Source organism: Salvelinus sp. IW2-2015, linkage group LG24 (assembly GCF_002910315.2).
Source record: "Salvelinus sp. IW2-2015 linkage group LG24, ASM291031v2, whole genome shotgun sequence".
NCBI lineage: Eukaryota > Metazoa > Chordata > Actinopteri > Salmoniformes > Salmonidae > Salvelinus > Salvelinus sp. IW2-2015.
In genome coordinates this window covers 2,295,899-2,314,401 of record NC_036864.1, presented here as the reverse complement: position 1 = coordinate 2,314,401, position 18,503 = coordinate 2,295,899, and the positions used below count along the sequence as shown (strand labels likewise).

The following is an 18,503-nucleotide window of genomic DNA, read 5'->3' as shown; positions in this document are numbered from 1 at the left end:
ACATATATGGGCTGCACGATGCGACTTTAGGAGAAAGTCACAAAAAATGCTTGCGCTCTGTTCCTTGCCGCAGGCTGCACACGCTGTTCTCTCTTAATATTATCTTTAATAATATGTCAAATTTGTTTTTCAATTTAGAATGACCCATTATCAAATGGGCAGGAACAGGGGCAAGATAAAAAAATTAATTGAATCCGTATATTCTCGAATAGTGAATAGGGGCCGGTTCGTTTCACTCATGTCACGTAGGCTACTCTGGTTATTTTTCCGCACGACAGGTGATATTCCGCCCAAACTCTGTATGCCATGGGCTCTCCATCGACCCAGTGCTTCATTGGGGAAAGCGAAATCTGTTCGGGAACATCGATAGAAACATGTTTTCACAATGAAACATGGGCTATTTCATTAAACTGTTGACAGCCCATCTCTGCACACTGGAGAAAGGAATGAAGGAGAGAGGGGAGGAGCTATAATATGCATATGGTTGTTTTGAATTAACCCGTTGTTGAACTTCTTTCTTCACAGTGAGGTGAATTTCAAAAGCACATACTGTTTTGATGATACGTGTTTGATGTGATTTTAGATTGCATTCGCATGGATGTCAGAGTGTTTAGATGGACAACAGAGCCCTGAGTATGAGACCATTAGGACCTGATAGAGGGACAGTAGAGTCCTGAGTCCTAGGCCATTAGGACCTGATTATCATTTAGCGAGTTGGGTACTACTAACATATTAATTTAACCTTTATTTAACGAGGCAAGTCAGTTAACCTCTAATTCCTCCCAAACCCGGATCCGGGAGCACCCCCCACAGTAAAAAAGCTGACTAGCATAGCCTAGCATAGCATCACAAGTAAATACTAGCATCTAAATATCATTAAATCACAAGTCCAAGACACCAGATGAAAGATACACATCTTGTGAATCCAGCCATCATTTCTGATTTTTTAAATGTTTTACAGGGAAGACACAATATGTAAATCTATTAGCTAACCACGTTAGCAAAAGACACCACTTTTTTTACTCCACCAGTTTTTTACTCCATCAGTAGCTATCACTAATTCGACTAAATAAAGATATATATAGCCACTAACCAAGAAACAACTTCATTAGATGACAGTCTGATAACATATTTATGGTATAGGATATGTTTTTTTAGAAAAATGTGCATATTTCAGGTATAAATCACAGTTCTACATTGCAGCTGCAATCTGAAATAGTGCCGAAGCTGCCAGAATAATTATAGAGACCAACGTCAAATACCTAATTACTCATCTTAAAACATTTCTGAAAAATACACAGCGTACACCAACATCTTGTGAATCCAGCCAATGTCAGATTTTTTAAGTGTTTTACAGCGAAAACACAATATAGCATTATATTAGCTTAGCACAATAGCCAGAAACACAAGCAATTTACCAGCAGCACAGGTTAGCGATCGTAACAATACAGCAAAATATATATAATTTTTGACTAACCTTGATATACTTCGTCAGATGACAGTCCTGTAACATCATATTACACAATGCATATAGGTTTTGTTCGAAAATGTGCATATTTAGCAGCACAAATCGTGGTTATACAATGTGATCAGTGGCAACAGGTCATGCATTCTGGCCGGCGCCATCTTGGAAAGGCACCTAATCTAATCAATAAATAATCGTAAACCTGACTAAAAAATACAGGTTGGACAGCAAATGAAAGATGCATTAGTTATTAATGCAACCGCTGAGTTAGATTTTTAAAATTAACGTTACTAGACATACAGTGTGCGTTACAGCCAGACTAGTGCCGCAATAATGGCGGACAAATGATATAACTCGGTTTAAAATAACTTCGTTATGATGTTTCTAACACCTATATCGAATTAAATTACAGACGGATATAGCTAAGGCCGATAACTGAGCGTTTCAAAATGCCATCCTGAGGTCTTGCTTTGCGCAATGACGAACGTCGAAAAGAGAGCTCCCTTCGTTCCTTGGCCTTTTATAAGCTCTGAGAACTACGTAGAAAATCCATTACACTTCTCATTGGTTACTGACATCCAGGGGAAGGCGGGTGCAGTTCATGTCGACCCATAGGATACATACAGAGCTTTAAACTGATCTGAGAACAGAGCCTCGTTTTCAGACCTTCGCAGTTCCTGTCATGAATTTCGCTGCAGAAAGAGTTCTGGTTCACCCACAGACATAATTCAAACGGTTTTAGAAACTAGAGATTGTTTTCTATCCAATAGTAATAATAATATGCATATTGTACGCGCAAGAATTGAGTACGAGGCAGTTTAATTTGGGAACGATAAATGTCCAAGTTGAAACAGCACCCCCTGTAGTGTCAAAACAAATTGTTATTTACAATGACGGCCTACGCCGGCCAAACCCGGACGATGCTGGGCCAATTGTGCGCCGCCCTATGGGACTCCCAATCACGGCCGGTTGTGATACAGCCTGTCCAGAGTGCATAAGAAGAGATTACCCTGATTCATCGGTCACGTAGAATTTGACTGTGGTCATGAATACAGTCTGGGTGCTTTTAGTTGTGTTGGATTAATAGTTTTGGCTACAGAGCTTCAGACTTCTCGTCCGCTCCGGTCGTCATACATATCATTTTAATATTGTTTTTATATACGACAGCTTTATTGAGTCTCTGAGACCTTCCAGACATGACAAATGACAACTGTGTCCAGTTCAGAGTAGTTACCCTGGTCTAAAATGTATTACGTTTAATAACAAATTGAACACAGACATTTCAATTAGCACATGCTCTTATCTACAATCTACAGTATTATCGCCATTTGCCCTTCTCACCACCTGTAGAATGTTTTTGCGGGCAGTGTAATTCATATAATTGGACTGTGAGCTCCCCCAGAATCCAAGAATGAGCCCACATCCTCATCGTTAACAGGGACTGGGGAAGGTTCCTTCTTCCCTCTGCAAGTGGCCTGGCAGGGGGGTCTCACCCACACAAAAAAAATCTGTTTTATTCCACATTTCTGGAGTGGAGTCGGAGCCTAAAGATACACACACTTTGGCTGTTTGAAACTATGATTTTTAACTGGCACCATGTGGGTACCACCCAATGGTCTCTATTATGGCAGTATTTGGATGCCGTGCTGGAAGTGCTTCAAAGTACACTTATGTAGTATTTATAGCACTCTGTGTAGCTGGTTACATCATGTTTGTTGTGGATGTGGTGTGGTGGGGATGCTATGTTCTGTCAGAGCACAGGGTATCTGGCTGGGCTGGTTAAATGAGAGCTGTGCTTCCTTTCCGGCTGGCCTCGCTGCTTCTTAATCAATCTGATTCAAACCTGAGATGGCGTTTAGAGAGCCTCTACTGCAGAGAGATTTTACACCCGCTGCTACTACAAACCCCTTATCAGTCATACTGTGTTTCTGTGTGTGTGTGTGTGTGTGTGTGTGGGCAGATGCATACTGAGATTGAAAGCCTCTGCGAGGCGAGACAGAAATCAGGCGGCTTTGTTGCCTTCCGCCCAACATGTTGTTACATCGCTGCATGTGGCTATTGCCAGTGCTATGGGCTCAGTTTTTTTCAAAGGCTTTGCTTGATTTTTCTATTTATTGACCATGTATGTGGTGCTCATGACCCCTTACACCTGTACTTTAACTCTGAAGTATTGAACTTAGACTCAAGTTGAGAAACATGTTGGCTGACTTAACTAAAGGAACGATTTATGCAAATAGGCAATCGGTAGGAGTGTTTTGTTTTGAAAAAGAGTAGACGGGTGCAGATGCTTTTCAAGAGATTGAAAAACAAAATGCTAATTCACTGCTCCCTGCAGAGAGCGAGTGAAAAAGTGAGGGAGCGAGAGAGAAAGCGAGGGAATGTCTTTTATTTTTTAACTTTTGAATGAATGTTCTCCTCTCTCGTCCTTTTTTGGTGAGAATCGTTGCGTTGCGTTCCCGAGTGTCTGTATTTTCTCATTCAACCTGGAGAGTGAGTGTTTTTCTACAGAGGCTGGGGTGCTGCCTTGTGAAGCAGGGAGAGAGTTGATCAGAGAGGGGTGTCGTTTCCCTTATCCACTGATATACGGTCCGATATTTCTTCAGCCACTGTAGGGGAATCAAGATCTGTGGCAACTTCTACCTTGAGCCGCTCTCTGGATGTCTACAAGTTTTACAGGACCAGGATCTTCCTTCACCGTCTATATCACCTGGTCCCCTGCAAATGAAGCATGTCAAGGAGAGAATGTTTAGAGGCCCTGTCTGTCGAGCTTGATGAGGTGTAATTTTCCTAAGTGAACCAGAGTTCAGCAGCATCCAGGCAGAAAGGTGGCACTTTAATTAGACAGTGACACCAGAGTGTTTGTGTCGCAAATGGCACGATATTCCCTACATAGTGCACTACCTTTGTCCAGAGCCCTATGAAGTAGTGCACTATTTAGGGATTTGGGTGCCATTTGGGACACAGAGGGATACAAGAGCGAATGGGGTGGATGGGATTGGGACTCGGCTCATTGTGTCTATTTCGGGTTGATTGCTTTACCGGTGGTTGATTGGTGGCCACTCAACTCAAGAACATAATGGAGTGTACCTCTTCTCTATGGAGAGAATCATTAGCACACGGTGATCTGTCTCTTTCAATCTGTTTCCTACTTGTATCTCGCTCTCCCAAGCTTTATTGGCATGAGAGGGACAATCCAATGCAATACAACATACAATCGTAATGACCTTTTGGGTTTCCTGTCCTGTCCTCAATAGTCTGTAGATGGCCATTCCAGAAGGACATTACTACCTGGCTGTTCTTTCCAGCCTGGCCAGATAGTGGCCACCACCCTATTGTCTTTGTGCATCAACATGGCGTCCAGCTACCGTCTTTATATGGTAGCCATGTGGCGATTGATGATGACCATATCCTGTCCTCTGTGTGCAGGTACTGCGGCACCACCCTAGAGATACGTTATATCTCTGTGCCAAATTCTCTCTCTTTCTCTATGGTTCTGTTGACTGATGAAACACCCTCTTCTCTATGTACAGGTACTACGGCGCCACCATCCTGCAGATGTCAGGAGTGCGGGATGACAAGCTGGCCATCTGGTTGGCCGGGGTCACAGCCTTCACCAACTTTCTGTTCACCCTCCTGGGGGTGTGGCTAGTGGAGAGGGTTGGCCGCAGGAAACTCACACTGGGGAGCATCATCGGTAAGGGTCAGAGGGTCAGGGTAAAGATAAATGTATGGATTCTGATGATTCAGAGACACATTTAGTGTGTGTGAATTGATGGCATATTGGATCACAGTATACGTTTCACAGTTAGTTCCACAGATAGATTTGAATGGAATTACATGGACTACGTGAAATTACAGTATTACATGAACTTGTAATACATGTAACTAAACAGACAGTAGTAGTAACCCATATTATGTCTAAAGCAGTACACTGTTTGGTTAGACTGTATGTGTTTTCTCCTAGGAACGTGTCTGAGTCTGTCTCTGCTGGCCATTGGGTTTCTGCTGTCTGCCCAACACACCCCTCCTGTCACCCTCCACCCCACTGACCCGTCAATGGTCAACTCCACCTGCAACAAACACCTGTGAGTACTCCCTACTCTAATACTGTATTATACTGTACTCTATCTGCACTGTAGTCTACTGTCCAACACAATACTGAGTATTCCGTACTATTCTGAATATAAGGGTTACATTTCATGTTATGGGGGGTCTCCCGAGTGACGCAGGGGTCTGAGGTGTCACTACAGACCCGAGGTTGATCTCAGCCTGTAACACAACCGTATGTGACCGGGAGTCCCATAGGGTGGCGCACAATTGGCCCAGCGTCGTCCGGGTTAAGGGAGGGTTTGGCCGGGGGGGGCTTTACTTGGTTCATCATGCTCTAGCGACAGGCTGACTTCGGTCGTCAGTTGATTGGTGTTTCCTCACATTGGGGCAGCTGGCTTCCGGGTTAAGCGGGTGGGTGTTAAAGGAGGACGCATGACTCAACCTTCGCCTCTCCCGAGCCGGTTGGGGAGTTGCAGCGATGAGACAAGATCGTAATTGGATATGATGAAATTGGGGAGAAAAAGGGGGGTAAAAAAGAAAAAAAAAAATCTGAAGGTAACATTGACATATGTACATCACTTTATTGTTAAGTGCAGGGGTAAAAAAAAATCTCAATATGAACCTGAGCCACCATGAATTGAAACATGGTCACTAATGAGGGTGTTCTTTATTGGAAGCCTCTCCAACAAAATCCAGGTAAAATCAGGAATTCCCCAGGGCAGCTGTTTAGGCCCCTTTCTTTTTTAAAATCTTTACTAATGACATGCTACTGGCTTTGAGTAAAGCCAGTGTGTCTATGTATGCGGATGACTCAACACTATACACAACCATAGCGACCACAAATGACAGCAACACCGAATGGCTGGCAAGGAATATGTTAGTCCTAAATATTTCAAAAACTTAAAGCATTGTATTTGGGACAAATCATTCACTAAACCCTAAACCTCAACTAAATCAAATCTTGTAATGAATAATGTGGAAATTGAGCGAGTTGAGGAGACTAAACTGCTTGGAGTAACCCTGGATTGTAAACATATTGATACAACAGTAGCTAGGATGGGGAGAAGTCTGTCTATATTAAAGCACTGCTCTGCATTCTTAACAGCATTATCGACAATGCAGGTCCTACAGGCCCAAGTTTTGTCGCACCTGGACTGCTGTTCAGTCAGTGGTTGGCTCAGTATGGCTGGCCCTTGGATGTACACAGAGAACTAACATTAATAATATACATGCCAATCTCACCTGGCTCAAAGTGGAGGAGAGATTGACTTCATCACTACTTGTATTTGTGAGAGGTATTGACATGTTGAATGCACCAATGCATACCACACAAGACATGCCACCAGAGGTCTCTTTACTGTCCCTAATTCCAGAACAGACTATGGGAGGCGCACAGTATTACATGGAACTCTATTCCACATCAAGTAACTCATGCAAGCAGTAAAATTAGACAAGAAAACAAGTTAAAAATACACCTGATGGAAAAAACGGGGACTGTGAAGCAACACAAACATAGACACATGCATACAAACACATGATAACATATGTACTATACACACACGTTATAGATATGTGGTAGTAGAGTAGGGGCATGATGGCACACTCTTAATATGTTGCAGAATCTCTTATAAATGTATTGTAATGTTTTTAAAATGTATAACTGCCTTTGTTTTTCTGGACTCCTAAATACAAACACAACTGAACATTTTACAGGACCAATACAGTGTGTGGGTTTGTTTCTTAATACATTTTCCTGTTCTTCCATCTAGCACTAAATTAATGTTATTATGCGATCTAATTGTACATGCTGTACATGTTTCTGAACACTTACCTAGCAGATTATTCCAATCTCTCTCTGAGTGTTTTTTTTATTCTACCAGGGGTTCATTTTAACTGCAGCAACAGATTCCATTAGCGACAGTGCAACAGGGGTTGGGTCTCTGTTCATAGAAATTATGGAGATAGATAGATAGAGTGAACGAGAGAGAGAAAGAGACCCTGTCTGCCTTCTGAAAGACTGTGCCACTCTCTGTCCTAATTTACACACCGGCATGTAGACTGAGTGTACAAAACAGGAACACCTGCTCTTTCCATGACATAGACTGACCAGGTGAATCCAGGGGAAAGCTACGATCCCTTATTGATGTTACACTTCAATCAGTGTTGATGAGGGGGAAGACACAAGTTAAAGAATAATTTTTAAGCCTTGAGCCAACTGTGACATGGACTGTGTGTGTGTCACATTCAGAAGGTGAATGGGCAAGACAAAATATTTACAGTGTCTTCAGAAAGTATTCAGACCCTTTGACTTTTTCCACATTTTGTTACGTTACGGCCGTATTCTAAAATTGTTTAAATAGTTTTTTCCCTCATCAATCTACACACAATACCCCACACTGATAAAGCAAAAACAGTTTTTTCCAATTTTTTGCTTATTTATTAAAAACAAAAAATGGAAATATTACATTTACATAAGTATTCAGACCCTTTACTCAGTACTTTGTTGAAGCACCTTTGGCAGAGATTACAGCATTGAGTCTTCTTGGGTATGATGTTACAAGCTTGGCACACCTGATGCTACAAGCTTGGCACACGACACCACTTCCATGGCCTGCTCTTAAATGCTAGTAAAACGAAATGCATGCTCTTCAACCGATCGATGCCCGCACCCACCCATCCGACTAGCATCACTACTCTGGACGGTTCTGACTTAGAATATGTGGAAAACTATAAATACCTAGGTGTCTGGCTAGACTGTAAACTCTGCTTCCAGAATCATATTAAGCATCTCCAATCCAAAATAAAATCTTCCTATTTCGCAACATAGCCTCCTTTACTCATGCTGCCAAACATACCCCCGTAAAACTGACTATCCTACCGATCCTTGACTTCGGCGATGTCATTTACAAAATAGCCTCCAACACTCTACTCAGCAAATTGGATGCAGTCTATCACAGTGCCATCCGTTTTGTCATCAAAGCCCCATATATTACCCACCAGTGCGACCTGTATGCTCTCGTTGGCTGGTCCTCGCTACATATTCGTTGCCAAACCCACTGGCTCCAGGTCATCTATAAGTCTTTTCTAGGTAAAGCCATAGCAGCACCCACCCATAGCACGCGCTCCAGCAGGTATATTTCACTGGTCATCCCCTAGGCCAACACCGCTTTGGCCACCTTTCCTTCCAGTTCTCTGCTGCCAATAAATGGAACAAATTGCAAAATCACTGAAGTTGGAGACTTACATCTCCCTCACTAACTTTAAGCATCAGCTGTCAGAGTAGCTTACCGATCGCTGCAACTGTACACAGCCCATCTGTAAATAGCCCATCCAACCAACTACCTACCTCATCCCCATATTTGTTTTTGTTTTTCTGCACACCAGTATTTCTACTTGCACATCCTCATCTACACATCTATCACTCCAGTGTTTAATTGCTAAATTGTAATTACTTCGCCACTATGGCCTATTTATTGCCTTACCTTCTTACTTCATTTGCACAAACTGTTTACAGATTTTTGTATTGTGTTATTGACTGTACGTTTGTTTATCCCATGTGTAACTCTGTGTTGTTGTTTTTGTCGCACTACTTTGCTTTATCTTGGCCAGGTAGCAGTTGTAAATGAGAACTTGTTCTCAACTGGCCTACCTGGTTAAATAAAGGTGAAATCTCTGCAGATCCTCTCCAGCTCTCAGGTTGGATGGGGAGCGTTGCTGACAGCTATTTTCAGGTATCTCCAGAGATGTTCGATCGGGTTCAAGTCCGGGCTCTGGCTGGGCCAATCAAGGACATTCAGAGACTTGTCCCGAAGTCACCCCTGCGTTGTTTAGGCTGTGTGCTTAGGGTCGTTGTCCTGTTGGAAGGTGTACCTTCACCCCGGTATGAGGTCCTGAGCACTCTGCAGCAGGTTTTCATCAAGGATCTCTCTGTACTTTGCTCCGTTCATCTTTCCCTCAATCCTGACTAGTCTCCCAGTCCCTGCCGCTGAAAACCATCCCCACAGCATGGTGCTGCCACCATGCCTCACCGTAGGGATGGTGCCAGGTTTCCTCCAGACGTGACACTTGGCATTCAGGCTAAAGAGTTCAATATCGGTTTCATCAGACCAGAGAATCTTGTTTAGGTGCCTTTTGGCAAACTCCGAGCGAGCTGTCGTCTTCCTTTTACTGAGGAGTGGCTTACGTCTGGCCACTCTTCCATAAAGGCATGATTGGCGGAGTGCTGCTGGAAGGTTCTCCCATCTCCACAGAGGAACTCTGGAGCTCTGTCAGAGTGACCATTGGGTTCTTGGTCACCTCTCTGACCAACGCCCTTCTCCCTCGAATGCTCAGTTTGACCGGGCGACCAGCTCTAGGAAGAGGTGGTTCCAAACTTCTTCCATTTAAGAATGATGGAGGCCACTGTGTTCTTGGGAACTATCAATGCTGCAGACATTTCACAGCCCCAGAGCTGTGCCTAGACAGAATCCTGTCTCGGAGCTCTACAGAAAAGGCATTAATGGCTTGGTTTCTGCTCTGACATGCAGTGTCAACTGTGGGATCTTATATAGACAGGTGTGCGCCTTTCCAAATCATGTCCAATCAATTGAATTTACCACAGGTGGACTCCAATCAGGTTGTAGAAACATCTCAAGGATGATCAATGGAAACAGGATGCATCTGAGCTCAATTTCGAGTCTCATAGCAAAGGGCCTGAATACTTATGTAAATAATGTATTATTTTTTTTATTTTTATAAATTAGCAAACATTCTAAAAACCTTTTTTTACTTTGTCATTATGGGGTGTTGTGTGTAGATTGCTGAGGATGTATTTATTTTTTAATCCATTTTAGAATAAGGCTGTAAAGTAACAAAATGTGGAAAAAGTAAATGGGTCTGAATACTTTCCGAATGCACCATAAGCGCCTTGGAACGGGGTATGGTAGGAGGTGCCAGGCACAGTGTGTCAAGAACTGCAACCCTGCTGGGGTTTTCACATTCAACAGTTTCCCGTGTGTATCAAGAATGATTCACCAACCAAAGGACATCCAGCCAACTTGACACAACAGTGGGAGGCATTGGAGTCAACATGGACCAGCATCCCAGTGGAATGCTTTCGATACCTTGTAAAGTCCATGCCCTGACGAATTGAGGTTGTTCTAAGGGCAAAATGGGGTGAAACTCAATATTAGGAAGGTGTTCCTAATGTTTTGAACACTCAGTGTATATTTACCTGCACTCTCTCGTCACTCACAGACTCATTTAAGACAGACTTGTCTTTAATGCAGGTGGAATGGGTCTGCTGTTCTGTCATTAGAGCTACTCTCTCTGTGAATGAATACACTCTCTGAAATGGGTTTGCCCTATGCTCGCCGCACTACATTCTCATGCATGCACGCACGTGGATGCCCAAACACACACATAAATACATGCACACACATAGATTATTCTCAAGTTATCAGAGTAAAGAGCTAACGATAGCATCTTCTCCATTCACAGAGAGGAAACGTGTTCCGTTATACCTCCTTGATCTTGTCTCTGTTTGTGACATCTCTGGCCAATCCTCCTCTGTGATCCCAGGCTGTGTGAGCCGTGTATGCTGGACCCGGCGTGTGGCTTCTGTTACCGTGAGAACAGCACGGCTCTGTTCGCCTCATCCTGTGTACCTGTCAATACAGCCTCCACAGAGAAGGCAGCCTGGGGCAGGTGAGCTACAGTAGGCACTAAGGGGAGGGAGAGAGTGTGTGGTTGTGCAGGGGGCAGGTGAGTCATAGAATGCGCTCTGTGTGTGGGTTTATTTGATGTGCGTTTGTGAAATGGATGGAGGGGGTTAGTAGATGGAGTTGAATAAGACTCCTTGAAGAAGGCTTGAGAAGTGGTTCTTCTATAATTCTGTACTCACAGTACCCCTCCATCCATAACATAGCTACTGTTACTACAATACAATAACTGTCTTGTACCATGTTATTCTAGGTGTTCCAACTCGACCCAGCTGAGAGTCCATACGTACTGGGCCTATAACTACTGTCCCACCTCCTACTCCTGGGTGGTCCTACTGGGTCTTGTTCTCTATCTGGCTTTCTTCGCCCCGGGTGAGAGAGACAACTCTGATCTATGTAGAGATTCAATTTACGTTGGGTTTCACTTTCACTGTGGGGCAACTACTAACTAAAGAATTGCAGAATTAGAAAATGTGATATCTCCTTTCAAGTTTGGCGTTAACCATGCATTGATGTAATTTGGGATACTTGCTCAAAGGTTTGATTTGTGTGCTTACTGTGTGCAAGTCTCGATTCAGCATTGTTTGCATACTGAGGCGTAGTTACTGTACTGTAGAGCTATCGTATGCCCTGTGTCATCCCTCTCCTTCCAGGTATGGGTCCGATGCCGTGGACAATCAACTCTGAAATTTATCCCCTGTGGGCCCGGAGCACAGGGAACGCCTGTTCAGCTGGAGTCAACTGGACGTTTAACTTCCTGGTCTCCCTCACCTTCCTCCATGTGGCTCAGAACCTCACCTACTACGGTAACACAGACACATCTTCCTCCACGTGGCCCAGTCCCTCACCTACTACGGTACAGACCAGCTAATCACGGATCAATAACCCCCTTACAGGACATCCTCGATCAATCAACCTGAACAGCAGGCCTGCTTTTACTGCAGGATCTGACCTTTGTTGGACATTTGATTAGTCTAGAGAGACTTGAGGTATCTTATGATAGGCTCAATGTGTAATGAATATAGTTTCATCGTGTTTGATTACTTGCTGTCATTTAATAATGTGTAGTAGATACTGGATAGTGTTTGACAGAATTGTACACTGTTGCAGACTAGAACTGAACTCTGCTGTCAGTACAGGAAAACCTCTGGGCCCTTCCTGGTCAAGTCACATACGGTAGTCAGGGAAAAACTGTAGGCCCTAATAATGACTGACAGACGATGTGTTGTTGATTGTGTATTTGATGTGATTGTTATTTCCCAGGAGCGTTTTTCCTTTACTCCGGCCTGGCTCTGCTGGGGTCCTTCTTCATCTACGGCTGTCTGCCTGAGACTAAGGGCCGGAGGCTGGAGGAGATTGAGTCCCTGTTCGACAACCAGCTGTGCTCCTGCGGGGCCACGGACTCTGACGAGGACCGGCAGGTGGAGTACATCAGGGTGAAGGGGAGCAACTACCACCTCTCTGACAACGATGCCTCCGACGTGGAGTAGCCCTAGCCTGTGTGCCAGTCTGTTTGTGCTTTCATGCCAACTCACTGTCACTCATTGTCACTCATTGTCATGCCAAATAATGGCTTGATGATGACAGCCATGGAGTTGGCAAGAGCACAACAGATCTAGTTTGTAACTTTGGCCCTGGATATTGTCCGTTCTCATCCCAGAAAGTGTGTATCAAATGACTCAGTGTTGATTTAGGATCAGTTTATCCTTTTAGATCATAGTAAATAATATTACAAGGACAGGAAGCTTGATACAGGTACATACAGGCCCTGATCTGCATCCTCCCCGAGTCCTGTTCTCTGGTTTGCCTCACAGTCACGTCGGTTACATTGCTCCATCTTTTTCACGGACAGGGTAGCTATTTATAACACGTGAGTTACTTACACATTTGATTTTGCCTATTTAATGTTGTAGATACATCTATAGTTTGACGAGAATCCTCTTTTGGATTTAAAAACCATCACGTGAATAGTATTAAGCATACATTACATTCGTATTTATCCTCAGCACTTAGACATCCATTTTACTGTTCATCTGTCGCATTATTATGGATTTCCATATACGTGAGGCAGACCAACTACGATTAACACAACTATTGCTGTTTTCCTCACATAAACCCATATGATTAGAGATAGAACCTCTTCACAACAAAACCTTATTGTAGGAGGCCAAACGTCCACCAAAAGTGTTAAATTCAGAGCGAGGGGTTGTAATATATAGTGACGATACCAGTATGCCTTTCTATATGAAACACAACTCAGTACAATATTGTCTCAGCTTGTCTGTAGCGTCACACATGGGGTGTCAAGACACTAGTAATACACCTGGGCTCTACGTCCCAAACGGCACCCTATTCCCTATAGAGTGCACTACTTTTAACTAGAGCCGTATGGGCCTTGGTCAAAAGTAGTGCACTATAAAGGGAACAGCATGCCATTTGGGATGTAGCCTGGTCTCCATCTGATGATGAAGTTCGGTCTTGCTTTGCAGTTTTTTTTAATCATGTTGGTTGTAAAAGCTACAGTAGCACATGACCTGTCTGTTTTCTCATTTGTAAACCTATGAATTATTATGTTATTTATTCCTATGTATTTTACCCATGATGTCGGTGCTTGTACTGAAGTGAAATGTATGAAGGAGTTGACTATATGGCCAGCCAGCGTGATGATAGCCTTTTTGTTTATTTCAGAAGTTGCACAAATGTTTTTATTGATAAATGTTGACTAGACTATTCATTGGGTTACTCAGTCCATCAGAGAGAATAACCTATACACTGAAATGGACAGTTTAGTCAGTTAATGTTACACACATAGTTGCTCTTTGGGAAAACAATGTCAGAAAGAATGTCTTATTTTGTCTCCATTTTAAGTTGTGTCTTCCTCCACAGCCTTATGTACAAATCGCAATGCACACTCTTCACGTGAAAGAGCTGGGGTTCTCGTGTTCTAAAGGTTTCGAGGAGTACCGCACTGTACTTGCTAATGTCCTTTTATATATCGTTAAACTATGTAAGGTGACACATTTTTAGTTGAGTACTTGAGTACAAGATGTGTGTGTAGCAGACTCTCGTTGAAAGTGGTCAACATAACATCGCTGAGAATATGTCTGTGTATTATTGTCTGTGACAAAACAAGATAGATAGCTACTATTGTGAATTCAAATAGGATTTTCTTTAGACTGAAATGAAATGACAGCATTTCAAGGTATCACTAGATGTGTTTTGCCAGTTCATTGGAACAACAATATCAATATCGGATTATTGAGTATTTATTATCAATATTTGAGTATTTGATTAGAAATGTGATTAGAAAAGAGAGGATACTATAGGTAGACTAAACTGGAGGTTCACTGGAAGACGGAATAACTTTTTGCTTTTATTATCACAATTTTTTAGAGAAACAACATTTTATTGCACATCCCCTTCACAGAGGCGACAACATTGTCGTCATGTAACAAACATGTAAATGAGATAGTGTCAAACAAGTTATTTGATGTGTTGTGATTTTCGAATGCACTTTGATTTTAAGACGGTCACAACCGCTTGACAACCCATTGTGTTATTATTATATTGCCTTTGCTTTAATTCCTAAATGGGGTCATCCAATGTGTTTATGGTGAACGGGTGCAATTTTTTCTATGTGAAAGCAAATTAAATGCAGTGTTTCAATTCTAGGTTATGAAGAAGAACTAGTGAAGACTTAAAACAAATATTTATCCAGCGCTGTATAGTATACATTTGATTATTGTTGCTGTAAATGTTTTGCTAGAATTTATATTCTATCAAAGTAAATATATTCATGAGAATCTTGAACACTTGAATATGTATCGGGGAAAAATAAATAAACTAATTATCTTGCAATGTCTGGCTTTCGTTTTAATGTAGAATCCCAAGGGCATTGTTATAAATGTTTAAATATGCAGAAACAGATCCTGTGCTAAAGGGATGTAGTTGCTAGTGTTGTTCACAACTCTTAAAGCGATACTTCGGGATTTTACCTCCCCTCCTCGCCTGTCCTCCCCACCTCTCTCCTCTCCTTCACTTTTCACTAATCTTTTCTTTGCTTCAGCATGAGCAGAATGTCTTCTATTTCCTGAAGTGTCTCAACCTCCTCTGAAAGCCTGTTAACTATGCTCTCAGGCAGTGACCTCCTCCCTCTCCTCTGCTCTCCCTCTCCTTTTCTCCTCTCTCTCATCTCGAAGGTCTTCTCTAAGAGGAACATTCTCAACAGGGTCCTGTACCTCTTATTCTTCTTCCTGTCCTCTATGCTGCATCTGCTTACCTCTCAAGGCTGGATGGAAAAGAGAAAAACATCATTAGGGAGCAACATCCATTTTCAAAATACCACTGAAAATACAAAAAAATACCACCATAATGAATCTTGGTCCGTAAGAAAACGGCAACAAACTGTACGGAAGAATGTCAACATATACAAATCAGAGTAAAATAACGTGTGCTTATTACACCCATTCACTAGCTTTACTTTCAATCGATTATCTATGATAAATTACACCACATATGAAGTTGTTTGCATTGATTTGTCTATATTCGACTACACTGATTTGTTAATTACATCAAACATTTGCTATTCATACCTTCTACATCATTGGCGACGAGGGGAGCGTCTAGGACAGAGGTAGTGGGTCTCTGAATACACTCTATTCTCAGTGTTCGTGTTACAACACTTGTTTAAAGGGATGATTGATGGGTGGTGCCCAGGTCCAGCCTTGAGCTCTCTGGCTGTTGATTTTCTCCAGGGCGTGTGCTCTTCTCCCTCCCTCCTGGATCTGTCTGATAATGCTCTGTCTGTTGTCTCATAGACTCATCTCTGTGACTAGCCTGCCCTCTGGTGGTTGGGGTCGGTATGACATTGTAAGCAGAATTGTTGTGGGATTCGGAGTCCACGAGGTTGTTCTCTTTACACTCAAGTCCAGAAACTGCACTGAGTTGAAACATCTGATGTTGGACATTTCGAAGTGACAGTCTGTGTCCCCATTTCTCGTGTTTCTTGTGTTCTGGTGGCTGCCATTTTTTGCTGGCGGACCGCCGAGCTCTGTGATTCAGACAGAGGACGAGGTGGGACATGCTGATCGCCTATAACCCTAACCTGGCTGTTACTGTCATCTGTAACTACACACAGCCTGACCGTCTCTCTGTGTAGTCGAAGCTCGCCAACGCTCTCTGGTCTCTATGATCTCTCTGGTCGTTTCCACAGTTCCCTGTGCATTGAGGCCTAGTGGGTGGGTTGAGACTGAGGGTGACCCCGTTGTTGTGTGTTCCAATGTGATGAGGCCTGGCTGAGGACAGGGATCTCTTCGATACAGGACCTCTCTGAATGTGACTTAGAGGATCCACCCTGTTGACACTGGTGATAATCCTCCACCTCCTGATATGACATTTAAAGATTAGTATGAAAATATGTAGCCTGAGTCCCAGATCTGTTTGTGCTGTCTTGTCACACTACGTGACAGCAATGGAGTTGACAGGACAGCACAAACAGATCTGGGACTCAGCCTAAGAAATATGTTGATATTACCATGTAAATGCAAAGCGCATAACTATGTAACAACGTGTTATTAAACAGTAATTACGCAGACTTATAAGAGCAACTAAATGTAAAGTGTTACAAATAATGAATTACAAGTCAGTCATGGTAGGTCTATGGGAAATCAAAGCATTCCCTTACAGTACACTAACCGAAGCAGATGTAAACACTATTAACTGTTGTATACTTACGTCATCATCAGCGTCTGAACTAAAGCAACCTCCTCTTGGAGAGTAACTGGGCAATGATTCCCAGCATTCCTTAGGACCATGGTGAGTGTTTCCAGGACAAGCTGAAGACACGTCTGCAGGTAAGTCTCCACCAGGCTGCGTCCCAAATGACACCCTATTATTCCTCATGTGGCACTATATAGGAATTAGGGTGCCACTTGGGACTCAGCCTATCAGTGTCAGACAGATGGGGAACAGCAGATGATTTTGAGTATAGTGTGGAAACTTACATGAGCTGACATCAGTGCAGTTGGAAACCTGTTGGAATGCAGACGTAACAATGAAACAGGCTAGCCTTCACCATATTAACACATTTCCCCTTACCTTTACCTATTATCATACCCTAATCAGGTCCTGTGGCTCAGTTGGTAGAGCATGGCACTTGCAACGCCAGGATAGTGGGTTCAATTTCCAGGATCACCCGTATGTAAAATGTTTGCACGCATGACTCTAAGTCGCTTTGGATAAAACTGTCTGCTAAATGGTACTGTATTATATCATCCTCACTGTTCAGCTCTGAAATTATTCAAATTCTGCCACTAGGTGGCATTAGACACCTGATGTAAAGCTGCTGCATGTAATTACCTGAGTCAAGAAATCAGGTTCAGGGCCTCAGCTCTTGTGATTCATTCACATCTCTGGAAGAAGTCGGTACTTCCTCCTTGAGATATATCTTAGGCATACCCTTCTTCAAATTAGCTGCTGGGATGAATTGACGTACATACAGTACCAGTCAAAAGCTTGGACACACTTACTCATTCAAGGGTTTTTCTTTATTTGTACTATTTTATACATTGTAGAATAATAGTGTCGACATCAAAACTATGAAATAACGCATATGGTCCCGTGTGGCTCAGTTGGTAGAGCATGGCGCTTGCAACGCCAGGGTTGTGGGTTCATTCCCCACGGGGGGACCAGGATGAATATGTATGAACTTTCCAATTTGTAAGTCGCTCTGGATAAGAGCGTCTGCTAAATGACTTAAATGTAAATGTAATATGGTGAAGCTGGTTGAGAGAATACCAAGAGTGTGCAAAGGCAAAGGGTGGCTACTTTGAAGAATCTCAAATATTTGTTTGACACTTTTTTTGGTTACTACATGATTCCATATGTGATATTTCATAGTTTTGATGTCTTCACTATTATTCTACAATGTAAAAATAAAGAAAAAACATGGAATGAGTAGGTGTGTCCAAACGTTTGACTGGTACTGTATGTCAGTAGAGGTTGACATCTTTCTGCAAAAACATGTATCATAGTGGTGTGTTGCTCTTCACTCTCTATTTGGTTGACAGAGAACTCCATTGTCTGATGTTTGAGAGAGAACTCCAAGGTGTGGTCTTTGCCCTCAGATTGGTTGATAGAGAACCCCACTATGTGCATGGCATGGTCTCTGGTCTCTGTGCTACTGGGTAGGCAAGTTATGGAAATATCAACTAATACGTCTATCTTCACAGATGTAATCGATACAGCAATGGAAATCAGGAAAGAAAGAATATCAGTTCGGGGGGGGGGGG

At 42.8% G+C, this 18,503-nt stretch overlaps 1 protein-coding gene and 1 long non-coding RNA gene across 2 annotated transcripts in view; one reads left to right on the top strand and one right to left on the bottom strand.

Moving 5' to 3' along the window:
• The window catches only part of LOC111951530 (proton myo-inositol cotransporter), a 76,366-nt gene extending 60,810 nt beyond the window's left edge, over positions 1–15,556 (top strand). Inside the window, 6 exon segments of the mRNA XM_023969704.2 lie at positions 4,996–5,159; positions 5,430–5,550; positions 11,075–11,200; positions 11,468–11,586; positions 11,868–12,020; positions 12,478–15,556. Of these exon segments, the coding sequence (XP_023825472.2) occupies positions 4,996–5,159; positions 5,430–5,550; positions 11,075–11,200; positions 11,468–11,586; positions 11,868–12,020; positions 12,478–12,704 (910 nt within the window). The 3' untranslated portion in view covers positions 12,705–15,556.
• LOC111951531 (uncharacterized) lies at positions 14,575–18,494 on the bottom strand. Its single transcript, XR_002875611.2, has 3 exons — positions 16,948–18,494; positions 15,807–16,597; positions 14,575–15,502 (listed from the first exon to the last, which is right to left on the bottom strand). It is a non-coding gene; the product is annotated as an uncharacterized lncRNA (long non-coding RNA).
• Positions 18,495–18,503: the final 9 nt, after the last annotated feature.